Source organism: Elephas maximus, chromosome 4 (genome assembly GCF_024166365.1).
Source record: "Elephas maximus indicus isolate mEleMax1 chromosome 4, mEleMax1 primary haplotype, whole genome shotgun sequence".
NCBI classification, from domain to species: Eukaryota; Metazoa; Chordata; class Mammalia; order Proboscidea; family Elephantidae; genus Elephas; species Elephas maximus.
The window spans coordinates 159,686,298-159,707,430 of NC_064822.1; the positions used below are offsets into that span (position 1 = coordinate 159,686,298).

Below are 21,133 nucleotides of genomic sequence, written 5' to 3' on the forward strand. Positions count from 1 at the left end.
CAGAACCCAAAACATCGAAATATTACAGAGCATCTTCTCTGACCATAAGGCCATTAAAATAGAAATCAATAACAGAAAAAGCAGGGAAAAGAAAGTAAACACTTGGAAACTGAACAATACCCTGCTCAAAAAAGACTAGGTTATAGAAGACATTAAGGATGGAATAAAGAAATTCATAGAATCCAATGAGAATGAAAACACTTCCTAGCAGAACTTTTGGACCCAGCGAAAGCAGTGTTCAGAGGTCAATTTATATCAATAAATGCACAATACAAAATCAAAGAATTATCCCTACAACTTGAACTAATAGGAAAAAAAAAAAAAACAACAACAAAAGAAACTGAGGCACCAGAAGAAAGCAAATAAAAAAGTGAGAGCAGAATTAAACGAAATAGAGAACAGAAAAACAATTGAAAGAGTTAACAAGGCCAAAAGCTGGTTCTTTGAAAAAATTAATAAAATTGATAAACCATTTGCCAAACTGACAAAAGAAAAACAGGAGATGAAGCAAATAACCTGAATAAGAAATGACACAGGCGATATCACAACAGACCCATCCGAAATTAAAATAATCATATCAGACTACTACGAAAAATTGTACTCAAACAAATTTGAAAAAACCTAGAAGAAATGGATGATTTCCTGGAAACACACTACCTACCTAAACTAACACAAACAGAGGTGAAACAACTAAATAGGTCCATAACAAAAGAAGAGATTCAAAAGGTAAAAAACTCCCAACCAAAAAAAAGAAAGCCCTAGCCCTGAGGGCTTCAATGCAGAGTTCTACCAAACACTCAAAGAGTTAACACCACTACTACTAAAGGTATTTCAGAGCATAGAAAACGAGGGAATGCTCCCAAACTCTTTCTATGAAGCCAGCATATCCCTGATACCAAAGCCAGGTAAGGATACCACAAAAAAAGAATATTACAGACCTATATCACTCATGCACTTAGATGCAAAAATCCTCAACAAAATTCTAGCCAACAGAATCCAACAACATATCAAAAAAATAATTCACCAAGACCAAGTGGGATTTATACCAGGTATGCAGGGATGGTTCAACATTAGAAAAACAATGAAATCCATCATATAAATAAAACAAAAGACAAGAATGACATGATCTTATCAATTGATGCAGAAAAGGCATTTGACAAAGTTGAACACTCATTCATGAAAAAAACTCTCAGCAAAGTAGGAATAGAAGGAAAGTTCCTCAGCATAATAAAGGGCATTTATACAAAGCCAACAGCCAAAATCACCCTAAATGGAGAGAGTCTGAAAGCATTCCCCTTGAGATCTGGAACCAGACAAGGATACCCTTTATCACTACTCTTATTCAACATTGTGCTGGAGGTCCTACCCACAGCAATTAGGCTAAATACAGTAATAAAGGGCATCCAGATTTGTAAGGAAGAAGTATCTCTATTTGTAGATGACATGATCTTATACACAGAAAACCCTAATTAATCCTCAAGAAAACTACTGAAACTAATAGAAGAGTTCAGCAGAATATCAGATACAAGATAAACATAGAAAAATCAATTGGATTCCCCCACATCAACAAAGAGATGGTCGAAGAGGACATCACTAAATCAATACCATGTGTAGTAGCCCCCAGAAGATAAAATACTTACGAGTAAATCTAACCAGAGATATAAAAGACCTATACAAAGAAAACTACAAGACACTACTGCAAGAAACCAAAAGAGACCTACGTAAGTGGAAAAACATACCTTGCTCATGGATAGGAAGACTCAACATTGAAAAAAGGTGTGTTCTACCAAAAACGATCTATAGATGCAATGCGATGCCAATTCAAATTCCAATGATATTTTTTAATGAGATGGAAAAACAAATCACCAGCGTCATATGGAAGGGAAAGAGGCCCTGGATAAGTAAAGCATTATGGATCTAGAAGAACAAAGTGGGAGGCCTCACACTACCTGATTTTAGAACCTATTATACCGTCACAGTAGTCAAAACAGCCTGGTACTGGTACAACAACAGATACATAGACCAACAGAACAGAACTGAGAATCCAGACATAAATCCATCCACATATTAGCGGCTGATATTTGACAAAGGCCCAAAGTCAGTTAAATGGGGAAAAGGCAATCTCTTTAACAAACGGTGTTGGCATAACTGGATATCCATCTGCAAAAAAATGAAACAAGACCCATACCTCGCACCATGCACAAAAACGTACTCAAAGTGTATCAAAGACCTAAATATAAAAACTAAAACGATAAAGATCATGGAAGAAAAAATAGGGAACAATGCTAGAAGCCCTAATACGTGGCACAAACAGTATACAAAACAAAACTAACAATGTATAAACACCAGAAGAGAAACTAGATAACTGGGAGCTTGTAAAAATCAAACACCTATGCTCATCCAAAGACTTCACCAAAAGAGTAAAAAGATAACCTACAGACCTGGAAAACTTCTTAGCTCTGACATTTCCGATCAGCATCTGATCTCTAAAATCTATATGATACTGCAAAAACTCAACTACAAAAAGACAAATAACCCAGTTAAAAAATGGGCAAAGGATATGAACAGACACTTCACTAAAGAAGACATTCAGGTAGCTAACAGATACATGAGGAAATGCTCATGATCACTAGCCATTACAGATATGCAAATCAAAACTACAATGCAATTCCATATCACTCCAACAAGGCTTGCAGTAATCCAAAAAACATAAAATAATAAATGTTGGAGAGGTTGTGGAGAGTCTGGAACACTTATACACTGCTGGTGGGAATGGAAAATGGTACAACCACTTTGGAAATCGATTTGGCACTTCTTTAAAAAGCTAGAAATAGAACTACCATACAATCCAGCTATCCCACTCCTGGAATACATCCTAGAGAAGTAAGAGCCTTTACACAAATACATATATAAACACCCATGTTCTTTGCAGCACTGTTTACAATAGCAAAAAGAGAGAAGCAACCAAGGTGCCCATCAACGGATGAATGGATAAACACATTATGGTATATTCACACAATGGAATACCACGCATCGATAAAGAGCAATGATGAAACTGTGAAACATTTCATAACATGGTGGGATCTGGAAGGCATTATGCTGAGTGAAATTTTAGTCCAGTGCAAAAGGGCACATATTGTATGAGTCCACTATTATAAGAACTCGAGAAACAGTTTAAGCAGAGAAGAAAATATTCTTTGATGGTTATAAGGGGGCGGGGAGATGGGGATTCACTAATTAGGTAGTAGACAAGAACTAATTTAGGTGAAGGGAAAGACAACACACAATACAGGAGAGGTCAGCACAACTGGACTAAACCAAAAGCAAAGAAGTTCCCTGAATAAACCAAATGCTTCGAAGGCCAGTGTAGTAGGGGTGGGGGTTTGGAGACCATGGTTTCAGGGGACATCTAGGTCAACTGGGATAATAAAATCCATTAAGAAAACATTCTGCACCCCACTTTGGACAGTGGTGTCTGGGGTCTTAAACGCTAGCAAGTGGCCATCTAAGATGCATCAATTGGTCTCGACCCACCTGGAGCAAAGGAGAATGAAGAAAACCAAAGACACAAGGTAATTATGAGCCTAAGAGACATAAACGGCCAAATAAACCCAAGACTACATCAGCTTGAGACCAGAAGAACTAGATGCTGCCCAACTACAACTGATGACTGCCCTGAACAGGGAGCACAACAGAGAACCCCTGAGGGAGCAGGAGAGCGGTGGGATACAGACCTCAAATTCTCAGAAAAAGACCAGACTTAATGGTCTGACTGAGACTGGAAGGGCCCTGGAGGTCATGGTTCCCAGACCTTCTATTTGCCCAAGACAGGAACTATTCCCAAAGCCAAGTCTTCAGACAGGGACTGGACTAGACTATACGACAGAAAATGATACTGGTGAGGAGCGAGCTCGCATGAAACTATGTGGGCAGCTCCTGTCTGGAGGGGAGATGAGAAGGCAGAGGGGGACAGAAGCTGGCAGAATGGACAAAAAAATAGAGGGTGAAGTGTGCTGTCTCACTAGGGGGAGAGCAACTAAGAGTATATTGCAAAGTGTATATAAATTTTTGTATGAGACTGACTTGATTTGTAAACTTTCACTTAAAACACAATAAAAAAAATTTTTTAAAAAAGGTGATCCAACCGAAAGCATCAATTATCGAACAGTATAATTAATATCACACACAAGCAAAATTTTGCTGAAGATCCCATACTGCAGCAGTATATCTACAGGAAACTGTCAGAAATTCTAGCCAGATTCAGAAAAGGACATGGAACCAGAGATATCATTGTTGATGTCAGATGGATCCTGGCTGAAAGCAGAGAATACCAGAAAGTCCTGGGAATCTGCTTCTGCAAAACATCAGCCATTGAAAATCCTATGGAGTACAGTTCTATTCTGACATACTGTATTTTATGCAAATAATGCGTGCCTTCTATGTTGGTTTGCCATTCACTCCCTCCTGCTGTGAGGTATTTTCATAAGTACACTACACTGATTTTTTACAGCAATATGTAAAATAAATTTATATAGTAGCTGTGATGTATTGAATTATGTCCCCCCAAAAATGTGTGTATCAATTTGGTTGGGCCATGATCCCCAGTATTGTATGGTTGTCCTCCATTTTGTGATTGTAATTTTACGTTAAGGAGGATTAGGGGTGGGATTGTAACACCCTTACTAAGGTCACATCCCTGATCCAATGTAAAGCGAGTTTCCTTGGGGTGTGGCCTGCACCACCTTTTATCTTACAAGAGATAAAAAGAAAGGGAAGCAAGCAGAGGGTGGAGAACTTCATACAACCAAGAAAACAGTGCCAAGAGTAGATGGCATCCTTTGGACCTAAGGTCCCTGAACGGAGAAACTCCTAGTCTGGGGGAAGACTGATGAGAAGGCCAACAGAGAGAGAGAGGAAAGCTTTCCCTGGAGTTGATGCACTGAATTTGGACTTTAGGCTACTTTAGAAAAGACCTAAACCCACTGCCGTGGAGCTGATTCTGAGCCTACTTTAAAAAAAAAAAAAAAAGCCTACTTTACTGTGAGGAAATAAACTTCTCTTTGTTAAAGCCATCTACTTGTGGTATCTCTGTTATAGCAGCACTAGATGACTAAGACAGCAGCACTTAAGAAAATACCTCTCGGGTGGAGGTGACTGGCAAACAAACATAGAAGGCACACATTATTTGCATAAAAATGCTGTCCATGGGGTCTCCATGAATCAGAATCGACTGGTTTTGGTATCAGGATTCAGCCTAACCTTTCAGCACCTTAGCCAAAAACCTAGCATCAGAGTCAATTCAATTCAGAATCCTCACACATGGAAGACTGGAGGTCAAAACCAACTCACCTTCAATGCCCTCCAAAACAATAAGGTAAGCCTGAGCCTGGGTGAGATCATATTTAGACAAGGGTTGCTGCTGATGGCTCTAACACCGTTAAGCATCCCAACAGTAGTCTGAATGTAAAGAATACAAGCCAGAAATGTCCAAAGAGCAAGAAAGTATAAAAGTTAGATTGACTTTCTGTGTCCTCTAAGGTAGAGCACCAAGGGGAAAAAAAACTTGTCATATTAGATTTTTACAGTTTTTGTACTAGCCTCCTGTACATCCCCAAAAATGTTATTATACAAAGAATTATATCCTTATTACAAAATTATGGACACTGTCAAAAGGAAAAATTATTATTAAATACAGAGAAACTTGTATCAGAAATTCATAGTACTACATTTTAAAAAGTAAGCATACATAGAAATGCCAAAACACGGAACAAAAGGGTTTATTAAAGCAAAAGTTATCTTTATAAAAATTTAACAAAAATTAACAAAGATATTCCAGCCTGGCATAAATATCAGTCTTTTTTAGTTTAGTGTCAGTTACAATCCAAACAAACCCCACTGCCATCAAGTCAATTCCAACTCATAGTGACCCTTATAGGACAGAGCAGAACTGCCCCAACAGGGTTTCTAAGGCTGTAAATCATTACAGAAGCAGACTACCACTTCTTTCTCCTGTGCAGCGGCTGGTAGGTTCAAACCACTAACCTTTTGGTTGGCAGCCGAGCACTTTATCCACTGTGCCACCAGGGCATGATTTCAGTTATAACACTTATTGGAAAATTAGTAAAATTTTCTTTAAAAATATAATGTTTAACTCTGAATTTTCATCAATTCAAACTAGCCCTTCTCCCATTTTTCTAGTTAAATATTATTTAAATTGAAATAGGTAATATAATATCAATTTACATAAAATAATATTTTCATGTCTACCCCTACATGGTAGCTAACGTTAAAGAAGTTACATTATACCACCTGGAGATCTGGACATGTAACAAAATAATTACTAAGAATTTAGAGAAAATTTATCAAATTTACTCTAACTACTTACTTTCACTAAACATCCAACTACTTTGATACTAACTCAAGTATGTTTTCTTACCTGCAGCTTCATTTCCTCTAAGTCTTTAGTTTTTTCTACTAATTCCTCTCTTAGCTCTTGAAGCAGCAGCTGAAATTTTTCCTGGTGAGTTTGCTTTTCATTTAATAGTCGCTTGAGTTCATTTTGTGACTTTATATACTCATCCTGCAACCTGATTTAAAAAAAAAAAAATTACTCAATGTAAAGTGTACCCTTTGTTTTCTAAGTGCATTATCCACCCACTGCCGTCGAGTCAATTCCAACAACTCATAGCGACCCCACAGGCCAGAGTAGAACTGCCCCATAGAGTTTCCAAGGAGTGCCTGGCAGATGTGAACTGCCGGCCTCGTGGTTAGCAGTTGCAGCATTTAACCACTATACCACCAGGGTTTCCTTCCAAGTAGATTACTTATGTAAAGTCAACCAACACTACAGAAGAACAAGACCAATAAACATTCGATTAAACTGCCAAATATCTTTACTGAGTTTCATTTAATTATTAACACTAAAGTTTTTGAATGCAATTTTATTTTGAGGGGGGAAAAATACACATTTAACTCATCTAGAAACATTTAATCAGATATGTCTTGTTACTTTCAAAATAAGAATTTTATAAAATTCATACCCACTTAATTATCAGGATCAGTTTTATACCAAATAATTTTAAAGCAAAAATTTTACTGTACTAAAAGTCTTAAATGCAAAGTAACAAAATTATACTATATCCTCCAGAGTAAACATTCAGCCAAAACTCTCCCAATAACTTTATTATTTTTATCAACCCCCCAACTTCTAAATTTAAATAATTTACCTTGTATGTTCAGCTTTCAGAGTCTGATAATTTGTTTTATGATGTTCACATCGTAACCTTTCATCAATTAACATTTTTTGGAACTCAGATTGAGAACTAGTCAGTCCGCTGTCTCCAGCAGGAGGAAAAATGTTGGGAAAGGTGTCCATATTGGTATGTGAGCTGACAACCATGTAAGAATAAATTCTGGCTTCCCTAAAATTTCAGTTTTTCTTCCAAGAGGATTTCCCACTGACTTCTTGCTAAGACAGAATCTCAGGAAGCCAAATTATACCTGCATAGAGAAATATGCTCAATTAGTGATCAATAAACTTAAACTTCCTTCAGTATTATATATTTTTATCACTTATACTCTACTTAACATCTCTGTAACAAAACCTATTTTTCAGATTCTCGATTAACAAATAAATAAAACAAAATTCAAGAATAAAGTTGAATCATACCTCAAGGAAACTGTTTACACACAAAAGTTCCAGAGGCCATCCCAGTCACATCTGCCAAGTCTTAAATCTAAGTAGAAGTACCAGCTTTTCCAATTCCAGTACTCTCAGATTTACAAACCATGGAGTCGTATTTCCCCAAGCTACTGGGACAAATTTTAAGGGTGGATCTTGGTACAACACCCATACTCTCAAATCAAGGGAAAAGCCGTTTGAAACTTGGTAAGTAGCTGGGGGAAATCCAAGACTTCACAAAGACTCAGCGGTGATCAATACTTCAAAAGGTCTCTCATTTGACATTAGGCAAACTGCACTCAAGCTGCAGATTCAGATGTGAAAAATGTCAACACATAAATATTGATCACCTCCTATGTGCTATGCACTGTGCTAAGAAAACTAAATCACCTCAGTTATCTCCCAAAGCACTGACCCAGTATTATATATTTGTTGTATCTAGAAGTAAAAAGTGATGACAAAGTGTTCTTATTATAAAAAAATTAAGAACAAATTTTAATTAGAACAGTTCTGTCCCATTAACTTCATTAATCTTTCTCTAGACCATTTTATATTCTTCCCTGATGGCATTCTCCCTTAGTCATGAGTTATCATGAACTGCATTTTCTTGCTCAAAGAAAAGATCTTTAGCCTATGCAACCCAACTACTAAATTACTCAGTCTTACCTGAAATACACCATTTCTGATAAATTAGGGCGATTTCTGCATATTACATGTTGTTGTTGGGTGCCGTCGAGTCAATTCCAACTCATAGCAACTGTATGTTACAGAGTAGAACTGGCCCATAGGGTTTTCTATGCTGTCATCTTTATGAGAGCAGAGCGCCAGGTCTTTTCTCCCTCAGATCCGTTGAGTGGATTGGAACCACCAACCTTCCAGTTAGCAGCTGAGAACTTAACCACCTGCACCAACTGGGCTTCCTGAATATTACATCAGACTTTTAAACTATAATTGAGGCTGCTTTGGTGTCCTGTCAAATTATATTTTAATGTTGTTCTTAGGTACCCTTAAGTCAGTTTCAAGTCAGCAACCCTAAGTACAACAGAATAAAACACTGCCAGGTCCTGCACCATCTTCACAATTGTTATGTTTGAGCCCACTGTTGCAGCCACTGTGTCAATTTATCTCATTAAGGGTCTTCCTCTTTTTCACTGACCCTCTACTTTACTAAGCATGATGTCCTTCTCTAAGAACTGATTCGAAGTGTGTAAGGTTAAGTCTTCTATCCTTGCTTCTAAAGAGCATTGTGGCTATATGTCTTCCAGGACAGATTTGTTTGTTCTTCTGGTAGTTCATGGTATTTCCAATATTCTTTGCCAACACCATAATTCAAAGCTATCAATTCTTCTTTGGGCTTCCTTATTCATTGTCCAGCTTTCACATGCATATGAGGTGACTGAAAATATCATGGCTTGGGTCAGGTGCACCTTAGTCCTCAAAGTGACATCTTTGTTTTTTAACACTTTAAAGAGGTCTTTTGCAGCAGATTTGCCCAATGCAATATGTTGTTTGATTTCCTGATGGCTGCTTCCATGGGCATTGATTGTAAATCCAAGTAAAATGGCATCCTTGACAACTTCAATCTTTTCTCCATTTATCATGATGTTGCTTACTGGTCCAGTTGTGAGAATTTTTGTTTTATATCGAGATGTAATCCACACTGAAGGCTGTTTTCATCATTAAGTACTTGTGCTTCAAGTCCTCTTCACTTTCAGCAAGCAAGGTTGTGTCATCTGCACACTGCAGGTTGTTAATGCATCTTCCTCCAATCCTGATGCCACATTCTTCTTCATATAGTTCAGTTTCTTGGATTATTTGCTCAGCATACAGACTGAATAGGTATGGTGAAAGAATACAACCCTGACACCCATCTTTTGTAACTTTAAACCTATGCACCACGGGTGACCCTGGTGGTATTTGAAATAGCTTCCAGCATCAAAGCAACAAGCCACCACAATAAAACAAATGGACAGATGGGTGGGGAGCTTCTGGCATAACAGTAGTATTGTTTACTATTCATCCACACTTACAACCCTGAAGCCTTCTCTGCTTTCTCTCTTAACTTCCCATATATAAACAACAAACACTCTTCCTTTAAAAAATGCTTATTTTATCCATCCCATTCTCTTCATTCCTGCTTAACACAGGAGGTTAAGCCCTTTTCATCTCATAACTAGACTATCATAAGAACTTTTTGTTATGCCTTCTTACGATATCTTTTCTCTTTGGTCCACTTCACAAAGCACTACCAGATTAGTATTTAAAATTTTTGTTTTGACTTCTAACCCCAAAGCTCCTATATATGAAACAAAATCAAAACAATCTAGTGTTAAGGCCCTACACAATCAGCCCCAACCTACTGTTTAATTTCACTTCCTATCATCTGCCAAGAACGTTCTACTCTAGCTCAAATGGTCTACTCACTCCCCCTGAACAAATACCGTAAGTGCATCAAGGTTTCGCTCATGCAGCTTTTGTCTTGGTTTATGAATCCTACGCTAATGAAAACAGACCACAGTAGTAACCATCATCACTAACTGTTCTCTATCTCTGTGATGACTGAATATGAATAGGCTTAAATGTAGTAGGCACATTTTAGATTAGATATCAGAAAGAATTTCCTGACTCAAACTTCAAGTTATGACCCCCCAGGTTTTATTTGCCAATATTCTTTTACAGAACTTTCTCCTCAAGGGGTGTTAAGAATATCTCTGCCTAAAATTACTAATGGGATGTGTACAATTATTTTCAAGGTCAGAATGAATTTTATACCTGTTCTTACATGAATGATAAATATAACATATTTAATTATCCAGTTTTAGTATTAATAAATCAATCAGTGATAATCTTGGAAAATATAATTATGGCAGTCCTCAAAAACAGTGTCATAGATAAAAAGGGCTCATAAACATAATTCTCTCTCTGACCTTTAAATGTGATTCTACCATTCAATATGTAGTATTACAGAAAAAAAAACTTCCACTTATTATATTTACTGTATGAAAGAAGCTTTCAGGTGAAAACAGAAAACCCTAACTCAACTGTTTTAAACGTTTTGGAAAATATATCACCACTCTCTCAGAACAAGAATATGGAGAAAGTCTTCTACTTCCGGTAATGGAGGATTAGGAAATTCAGATAAAGACCCCCATTGTGGGTAACTAGAAAAGCTGGATACATATTTTAAAGATCTGCTCAAAGGCATCTAAAAACTAGCACAGGAATAAATATTTACTGATGTGGGATCAGGGGAGGATGGTGATACAGAAACTGTCATTTGGGACCACTTTTATCCTGGGGGTACTTGCCAATTCCAGAGCATGTAGCTGGGAGACTGAGTGCCTTCTCATAGCATTCAAATTCAAAGAAAGAGAGACAGGACCAGCAAGAAGTAAGAAGGTCCTAGTAAACTCTCTTCACTTTGAATAGGACTGCCTCTTAGGAATAAGGGTACCATTTTTACCCAAATAACACTCACCTTCTACGCTTGTTTGCCAACTGTGCCCTTCCCCTGCAAGTGCTTATGAAAATACCTCATGGGGGGAGGGCACAGTTGGCAATCAAATGTAGAAGGTGTGTGCTATTTGTGCGAAAATACAGTAATTTAGGAAAAAGATATCAACCTAGGCCTCAAATTGTTTTTATAAAAAATTGCAAATAAATGTGTGACACATAACAAATAACCAGACTTACAAGAAGATAAGACAACAAGATTAAAGCCACAAAAAACAACAGGGAATAGACAGACACACAAAGGCCTCAATTAGAGTTATCAGACATAGATTCTAAAATATATAATAATAATTATTGGGCTGAAAGGGATAAAAAACAAGATCGAGAATTTGGGCAGAGAATTAGAAACCATAAAAAGAAACCAATTAAAACTATAAAAATGAAAAAATGCAATAACCAATATCAAGAGCTTAATGTGTGGGTATAATTGTTGTTTCTAGCTGCCATCAAGTCAGCTCCAACTGATGGCAGCCTTATGTATAATAGAATGAAATGTTGTCCAGTCCTGTGCCATCTTCATAACTGTTGGTATGTTTGGGCACACTGTTGTGGCTATTGAGTCAATCCAACACACAGAAGGTTTCCCTCATTTTTGCTGACCTTCTACTTTACCAAACATGATGTCCTTTTCTAGAGACTGGTCTTTCCTTATGACATGTCCAAAGTAAACAGTCAAAGTCTCACCATGCAGCTTAGAAGGAATTTATGAGTTTGAAAATAGGTTAAAAGAATATACGCAAGATATAGCAGAAAGAGATCAAGGATGGAAAACAGAAAAGAGGAAACAGATACAGAGAATAAAGTAAACACGTCATTCCAAGGGGCGTGAAATTGGAGTCCCAAAAGGAAAGGAGAGAAATAACAGGGCAGAAAGTATAGCTACAAAAACAATGGTTGATAAATTCCCCAAATTAATGAAAGAGACCAAATCTCAGATTTTAAAATGCTCTACAAACCCCAAACACATGAATAAACAGAAATCTACATAGAGGCATATCACATTAAGATGACTAAATTCAAAATAAAACAGTCTTAAAATCAGCCCGAAAGAGAAACAAATCGCCTTCAAATGAGCAAAAAAAAAAAGAGTAAGAATGGACTTCAACAACAAAGCCAGAACACAATGTAATAACACAATGTAAGTGATGAAAGAAAAATACATATAATACAGAAAAAAATATCTTTCAGGAATTATGGTAGAATAAAGATATTTTTATATAAACAAAAACTAAGAGAATTCATCCTAGCATATGCACACTAAAAGAGACAGTAACGGATTTCTTTATACATAAGCAAAATTATCTCAGATACGAGCTCAAAAATGTGGAAACAAAAAATGAGAAACGGAAATTATAAATATGCATGTAATTCTAACTGAATACTGACTATACAAATAATACCTTGTGGAATTTTAACACATAGGATTAAAATACATGGGATATATTTGGAAACCCTGGTGGTGTCGTGGTTAAGTGCTACAGCTGCTAAATAAAAGGCTGGCAGTTCTACTCCACCAGGCACTCCTTGGAAACTCTATGGGGCAGTTCTACTCTGTCCTGTAGGGTCGCTGTGAGTGGGAATCGACTCGACAGCAGTGGGTGGGTTTGTCACTGGTATATAATTTAAGAGAAGTAGAATTAAAGTTATATACCAGTGATTGATCTCATATATTTTGATAAAGTTAGTAAAGTAGAAGGTCAGTGAAAAAAAGGAAGACTCTCAAAGATGGATTGACACAATGTCTGCAACAATAGGCTCAAACATAGCAACAACTGTAAGGATGGTGCAAGACTGGGCAATGTTTTGTTCTGTTGTACACAGGGTGGCTATGAGTCAGAATCAACCTGAGGGCATTTAATAACAACAACAGAATTACACTTTGATAAGCCAAGGAAGAGTTGGCAAACTACATCCTGAGGGCCAAATGTGGCCTGCAGCCTTTTATATCCAGCTACCAAGCTGGGAATAATTTTTATATTTTTAAAGAGTCGTAAAAAAAAAAAAAAAGAAGAAGAAGAAGAAATATGTAACAGAAACCATACCTGGCCTGAGAAGCCTAAAATGAAGAGAAACATTCATAATAACAAAAGCTAACTACAGCAGGAAGATGGGGTAATTTTATATATATTTATATACACTTACTATGGTCCCTAAATACATAAGGCAGAAGTCAGAACTATAAGAAAAAATTAGCCAAATTCACAATCACATTGGGAGAAGTTAACCACTATTCTTGTTAACTGACAGAACAGCAGCCAAAAAATAATCAGTAAGAACACAATTTGAGCAATGAAACAAATTAACCAAACTTACATACATATATTTTTTTCATACATATATATATATACACATACTATATATATATACACACATACATATATATACACACACAAAACTGTAGCCAGTAAATACAGATAATACATTTCTTATGAGCATATGCAGACCATTTATAATCATCACATGCTAGGTCTCAGGAAAACAGATCTCATTTCTTTTTATCACTGAAGAATACTCTTAAGTGCCCAGCTGCTAACCAAAAAAGTCAGCAGTTAGAACCCACCTGCCGCTCAGCAGGAGAAAGATGTGGCAGTCTGCTTCCGTAAATATTACAGCCATAGAAACCCTATGGGGCAGTTCTACTCTATCCTATAGGGTTGCTATAGTTGGAATTGACCTGACAGCAATGGGTTTTTTTGTTTGTTTGTTTGTTTGTTTCTTGTATGGATGTACCACAGTTTGATTACCCATTCCCTACTGAAGAACACCTTGGTTGCTTCCAATTTTTGGCAACTGTGCATAAAGATGCTATAAACATCTACGTGCAGAATTTTTTGTGGACATACGTTTTCAACTGATTTGAGTAAATACTTAGAAATGTAATTGCTGGATCACTTGGTAAGCCTATGTTTAACTTTGTAAGAAACATACAGACTATCTTGCAGAGTGGCTGTACCATTTTGTATTCCCACCAGCAATGACATGGGGGAAACGAAAATGTACACTGCTAAGCAAAGAAAGTTGGTCTGAAAATGGTACATACTATATAATTCCAACTGTATGGCATTCCTGGAAAAGGCGAAACTATAGAAACAGTATAAAGATCAATGGTCGTAGGGTTGCAAGGATGAATAGGTAGCACACAAGGCATTTTTAGGGCAGCGAAACTATAAGATATTGTAACGGTAGACACACGAAACTATGCATTTGTCAAAACCCACAAACATATGCAACACAAAGGATGAACTCTAATGTAAACTGAGGACTTTGGTCAATAGTAATGTATCACTATTGGTTCATCAATTGTAACAAATGTACCACACAAATGTAAGATGCTAATGATAGGAGAAACAGTGTGCAGGAGCAAGAGGAAGTATATGGGAACTCTCTGTACTTTCTGCACAATTTTTCTGTAAACCTAAAACTGCTCTAAAAAGTAAAGTCTGGTTTTTAAAAATCTCACAAACTTGAAAAGACCAAAATTATAAAGAAAATGCTCTATATAATATCTCGTAGGATTTTAACATAGTTAAATTCTAACCACAATGCAATTAAACTAATAGTCAATACATAAAGATAACTAGAAAAGTCCCATATGCTTAGAAAGTAAAAAGTACATTTCTAAATAATTCATGAATAAAAGATCATAACAGAAATTTGAAAATATTTAGAAATAAATGAAAACTGATATTACATACTAAAACTTGTGAGATAAAGACTGCCACTTCCAGAAAAGTAGCATAGACATACTTTCCAGTACTCCTCCCATTACGGAAGTACTCAAAGAAATAATGACTGAAAAACTCTCGAATTTGGTAAAGACATAAACATATAAATTCAACAAGCTGAGCAAACTCCAAACAAACAAAACAAAGGAATCCACATTAAGACACATCATAGTCAAATCTCTGAAAATGAACACAAAGAAAAAATCTTGAAGCAGCAACTGCAGTGACGGTTAGCAACCTTTCATCCCCAAAACCAAACCGTGTTGCCGTCAAGTTGATCCTGACTCACAGAGACCCTCTTTTGCTCCCAAAATGTTAATGGAGACCACACGGGAAACCTGGACTTTCACCCCACCAGCAGTTACAAGGAGAACCTTCCTTGTGCCATTGAGGTGCTGTTAGAAAAGGTCTTATGGACAATCGGGGCAGGTGCCAGGACTCAGTGTTAATGAGGTCACCACCTCCAAGGTGTCACTGGAGACCACATAGGGAACCAGAACTCCTAGTCCTGCCCAGCAATACTGAGGTTTATCCCCAACCTTGGATGTCAACAGAGGCCAATCGGGAAACCTGGATTTCTACCCTACTCGGCAATAATTAGGTAGTGACTCCCCTTTTCCTAGCCAAAGGAGTTTCAAAAAAAGCCAGCTAAAACTGAGGGTTTAAATAAGATCCAAAGTCCCATAATGTAACAGCCAAAATGTCCTAGTTTCAGTTGAAAATCACTAGTCATACCAAGAACTAAGAAGATTTCAAAGTTAATGAAAACAGAAAATCAATAGATGCCAACACTAAGATTACAGAGATATTAGAATTATTTGACAAAGATTTTAAAGTAGCCATGATAAAAATGATTCAATGAGCAATTACAAACAAGCTTGAAATAAATGAAAAAAGACAAAGCTGCAGTAAAGAAATACACATCACCAACGAAATACTATCTACTCATTGTCAGCGAGTCGACTCTGACTCATAGCGACCCTATAGGACAAAGTAGAACTGCCTCACAGGGTTACAAGGAGTGGCTGGTGGATTCAAACTGCCGACATCTTGGTTAGCAGCCAAGCTCTTAAAAACCACTGTGCCACCAGGGCTCCAGTTAGGTTAGTAGTAGAGAGCAAACTGTTTGCACCACCAATAAACCAAACCCACTACTGTTGAGTCGATTCAACTCATAGTGACCCTAAAGGACAGTAAAACTGTCCCATAGGGTTTCCAAGGCTGTAATCTTTATGGAAGCAGACTGCCACATCTTTTTCCTGCAGAGCGGCTGGTGGGTTTTAACTGCTGACCTTTGGGTTAACAGCCGAGCGCTTAACCACTGCACACTAGGGCTCCCAGTAACGAAATAGGAGATAAAAAGAACCAAGAGGAAATTTTAGAATGACTGTAGTAAAAATTTCAGTGGATGAGTTGAACATCACAAATGGAGGGGAGTGAGAAAAGAATTAATGAACTGGAAGACAGAACAACTGAAATTACCCAACTGAAAGAATACATGGGGCGGGGGGAGCAACAACAGATGCTCAGGGACCAGTGAGACTAAAATAAAAGATCTGTCATTCATATCATCCGAGTCCAAGAAGAAGAGAAAGAGGGAGGCGCTGAAAAGTACTTGAAGAAATAAATGGCCAAAAACCTTCCAAATTTGGTAAAGATACAAATATACAAATTCAACAAGCTGAGAAAGCATGGAACAAACAAAGGAATCCATATTATAGTTAAACCTTTCAAAACAAAGAAAATATCTTGAAGCAGGGACTGTGGTGATGGTTCCACAACTTTGTGAACATACTAAAAACCACTGAGCTGCATACTTTAAGCAGGTAAATTGTATAGTGTGTGAAATATCTATCAATAAAACTGTTTTAAAAAAACACATTAAACTGAATAAAAATGAAAATACAAAATATCAAATGTGTTTCACACAGGAAAAGCAGTGCTGAGAGAGGAATTTATAGAGCTAAATGTACACATATGAAAAGACGAAAACTATCAAATCAATAATCTAAGCTCCCACCTCAAAAACCGAGAAAAAGATGACCAAAATATACCCAACACAAGCAGAAGGAAAGGAATAATAAAGAGCAGAAATCAATGAAATTGGTAACAAAAGATAATATAGAGAAAATCAATTAGATAAAGAGCTGATTAATTAAGTTCAATAAAACTGACAAACCTCTAGAAACACTGACAGGAAAAAAAAAAGAGAGAGAAGACACAAATTATATACATCAGGAATGAAATACTACAGACCCTGTGGAGAACAAAAGATATTAAGAGAATATTACCAACAACTTTATATACATACATTTGACAACAAAATATATTTGACCACATATATTTGGTCCTCAAAGATGAAATGGACCAGTTCATCAAAAGGTACAAATTACCACAACTCAGCAACTATGACAATCATAATCTAATGCTCTATATCTACCAAGGAAGTTAAATTCGTAAATCACAAACTCACCAATAAAATGGCTTCATCGGAGAATTTTACCAAATGTTTGAAGAATTAGACCAAGTCTATACAATTTCATCCATGAAACAGAAGAGGAAGGAATAATTCCCAATTCATGTTATAAAGCTAACGCTATTCTAATACTAAAACCAGACAAGGACGGTACAAAAAAACAAAACATATAGACCAACATCCCTCATGAACGTAACTGCACAAATCCTTAACAAAAATTACCAAATACAATTCAGCAACATACAAATAAAATTATACACCATGACTAAGTGACGTTTATTCTAGGAATGTAAGGCTGACTCAATATTTGAACATCAATCAATGTAGCCCACCATACTAACAGCCTAAAGAAGACAAATCACATAATCACAGCAACTGAAGAAAAAAATTGATATAATTCAATATCCATTTGTTATAAAAACTCTCAGTAAAATAGAAATAGAGAACTTGCTCAACTTGATAAAGATCATCTACAGGACATAAATGACCTACCAAAAGCAAACCAAACCCGTTGTTGTTGAGCTGATTCCAACTCACAGTGACCCTATATGAAGAGAACTGCCCCATAGTTTCCAAGAGGTGGCTGATGGATTCGAAGTGGCGACTTCTTGGTTAGCAGCCTGAGCTCTTAACCACTCTACAGTTATCATTATTTGTTGTTGTTGCTGGTTGCCCTTGAGTAGATTTCGATTCATGGCAACCCCAAGTGTACTTAATGGCAAAAGACTGAATGCTTCCCTTAAGATCTGAATCAAGGCAAGGATGTCTGCCTGGCTACTCTTATTTAACATAGTTCTAGAAGTTGTAGCCAGTGCAATAGGCAAAATAAATAAAAGACAGATAAATCAGAAAAAAAGAAAGAAAACTGTCACTGATTGCAGACAACATGACTGTCTAATCAGGAAATCCCAATGAATCAATTAAAAAAAAATGCCTATAACTAATAATGAAATTCAGCAAGGTGAGAGGATACAAGACGAAGATGAATATTCAAAAATCAACTGCATTTTGATATATGGAAGTGAGGATGGTGAGACTTCATCTCACGTACTTTGGACATGTTCTCAGGAGGGATTAGTCCCCCGAGAAGGACATCATACTTGGTAAAGTAGAGGGTAAGCAAAAAACAGGAAGACCCCCAACAAGATGGACTGACACAGTGGCTGTAACAATGGGCTGAAACACAGCAACATTTGTGAGGATGGTGCAGGACTGGGCAATATTTCACTCTGTTGTACATAGGGCCGCTGTGAGTCGGAACTGACTCAACAGCACCTAACAACAGGAGCAGCACCAATGAACACATGAACATCAAAATTTTAAATGCAATACCATTAACCTATAAAAAAATTAGCTTAAAATGTATCACAGGCTTAAAGGTAAAACTGTAAAACTTTTGGGAAACAAAATAAAATCTTCAGGATCTAGAGCTAGATAAAGAGTTCTTAAGCTTGATCAAAAAGGATAATCTGTAAAAAAAACTTATAAATTGGATTTCTTCCAAATCAAGACTTTTTCTTCTGCAAAAGACTCTGTAAAGAGCATAAAAAGAGAGACCACCCCTTGGAAGAAAATATGTGCAAACCATATATCTAACAAAGGAAACTTCTCAAAACCCAAATAAAAAACGACCTGAGAAAACAGGCAAAAGATGAGAGACATTTCACGAAAGAGAAGATACAGATGGCAAACAAGCACATGAAAAGATGCCTAACATCATTAGGCACTAGGGAAATGAAAATTAAAACAATAGAAAAATATTAATACACCTATCAGAATGGCTAAAATACAAAAAAGTGACACCACCAAATACTGGAGAGAAAGTAGAGAAAAAGGATTACTCATAAATTCCTCATGAGAATGTAAAATGGTAGTCACTCTAGAAATCAATTTGACAGTTTCTTTACAAACTAAACATTTATCTATCATGTTGTTGCTCGGTGCCATCAAGTCAGCTCCAACTTGTAGCGACCCTATAACAAAACAGAACAAACCACTATCCAGTCCTGGGCCATTCTCATGTAGCTGCCTATTGTTGCAGCTACTATGTTGATCCATTTCGCTGAGGGTGTCCCTTTTTTTCGCTGACCCTCTACTTTAACAAGCATAATGTCCTTCTACAGGGACTGATCCCTCCTGATAACATGTCCAAAATATGTGAGATGAAATCTTGCCATCCTTGCTTGTAACAAGCATTCTGGCTGTATTTGTTCTGAGACAGATTTGTACATTCTTTTGGCAGTCCATGGTATATTCAATATTCTTCACTGACACCATAATTCAAAGAAATCAATTCTTCTTCAGTCTCCCTTATTCATTGTCCAGTTTTCACACGCATATTAGGAGACTGAAAACAACATGTCTTGGGTCAGGCACACCTAGTCTTCAAAGTGACATCTTTGGTTTTTAACACTTAAAGAGGTCTTTTGCAGCAGAGTTTGGCCAATGCAATACGCCATTTGATTTCTTGACTGCTGCTTCCATGGGTGTTGATTGTGAATCCAAGTAAAATAAAATCCTTGAAAACTTCAAACTTTTCTCCATTTATCATGGTGTTGCTTATTGGTCCAGTTGTGAGGATTTCTGTTTTCTTTATGTTGAGGCATAACCCATACTGAAGGCTGTGGTCTTTGATCTTCATCAATAACTGCTTCAAGTCCTCTTCCCTTGCAGCAACCAAGGTTGTGTAATCTGTATAACACAGGCTGTTAATGAGTCTTCCTCCAATCCTAATGCCACATTATTCTTAATATAGTCCAGCTTCTCAGATTACTTGCTTATAGTATACAGGTTGAATAGGTATGGTGAAAGGACAAAACCCTGACACACACCCTTTCTGACTTTCAACCATGCGGTATTCCCTTGTTCTGTTCGAACAACTGCCTCTTGATCTATGTAAAGGCTTCTCATAAGCACAATTAAGTGTTCTGGAATTTCCATTCTTCTCAATGTTATCCATAATTTGTTATGATCCACACAGTTAAATGCCTTTGCATAGTCAATAAAACACAAGTAAAACAACATTCTGGTATTCTCTGCTTTCAGCCAGGATCCATCTGACATCAGCAATCATATCTCTGGTTCCACGTCCTCCTTTAAATCTGGCCTGAATTTGTCAGTTCCCTGTCAATATATTCCTGGGGACACTTTTGAACTATCTTCAGCAAAATTTTACTTGCGTGTGATACTAACGATATTTTTCAATAATTTCTGCATTCGGTTGGATTACCTTTCTTGGAATAGGCAGAAATATGGATCTCTTCCACTTGGTTGGCCAGGTAGCCATCTTCCAAATTTCTTGACATAGACGAGTGAGCACTTCCAGTGCTGCATCTGTTGGTTGAAACACCTCAATTGGTACTCTGTCAAATCATAGAGCCTTGTTTTTTGCCAGTGCCTTCAGTGCAGCTTCGATCTCTTCCTTCAGTACTGTTGGTTCCTGATCATATGCTACCTCCTAAAACAGTTGAATGTCGACCAATTCTTTTCGGTATAGTGACTCTATGTATTCCTTCCATTTTATTTTGATGCTTCCTGTGTTGTTTAATATTTTCCACTTAGAATCCTTCAATTTTGCAACTCGAGGCTTGTATCTTTTCTTCAGTTTTTTCAGCTTGAGAAATGCCAAGCGTGTTCCCTTTGGTTTTCTAACTCTAGGTCTCTGCATGTGCTGTTACAATACTTTGTCTTCTCGAGCTGCCCTTTGAATTATTCTGCTCAGCATTTTTACTTCATCAT

General features: G+C 37.0%; 1 protein-coding gene across 4 annotated transcripts in view; it reads right to left on the minus strand.

The window, feature by feature from the left end:
* The window catches only part of CEP83 (centrosomal protein 83), a 159,352-nt gene that overhangs the window by 102,412 nt on the left and 35,807 nt on the right, over positions 1-21,133 (minus strand). For all 4 annotated transcript variants that reach the window (XM_049884077.1, XM_049884078.1, XM_049884079.1 and 1 more), the window contains 2 exons: positions 7,227-7,500; positions 6,437-6,587 (listed from right to left, as the gene is read on the minus strand). In XM_049884077.1, the coding sequence (XP_049740034.1) occupies positions 6,437-6,587; positions 7,227-7,399 (324 nt within the window). In that variant the 5' untranslated portion in view covers positions 7,400-7,500. The remainder of the gene's footprint in view (positions 1-6,436; positions 6,588-7,226; positions 7,501-21,133) is intronic.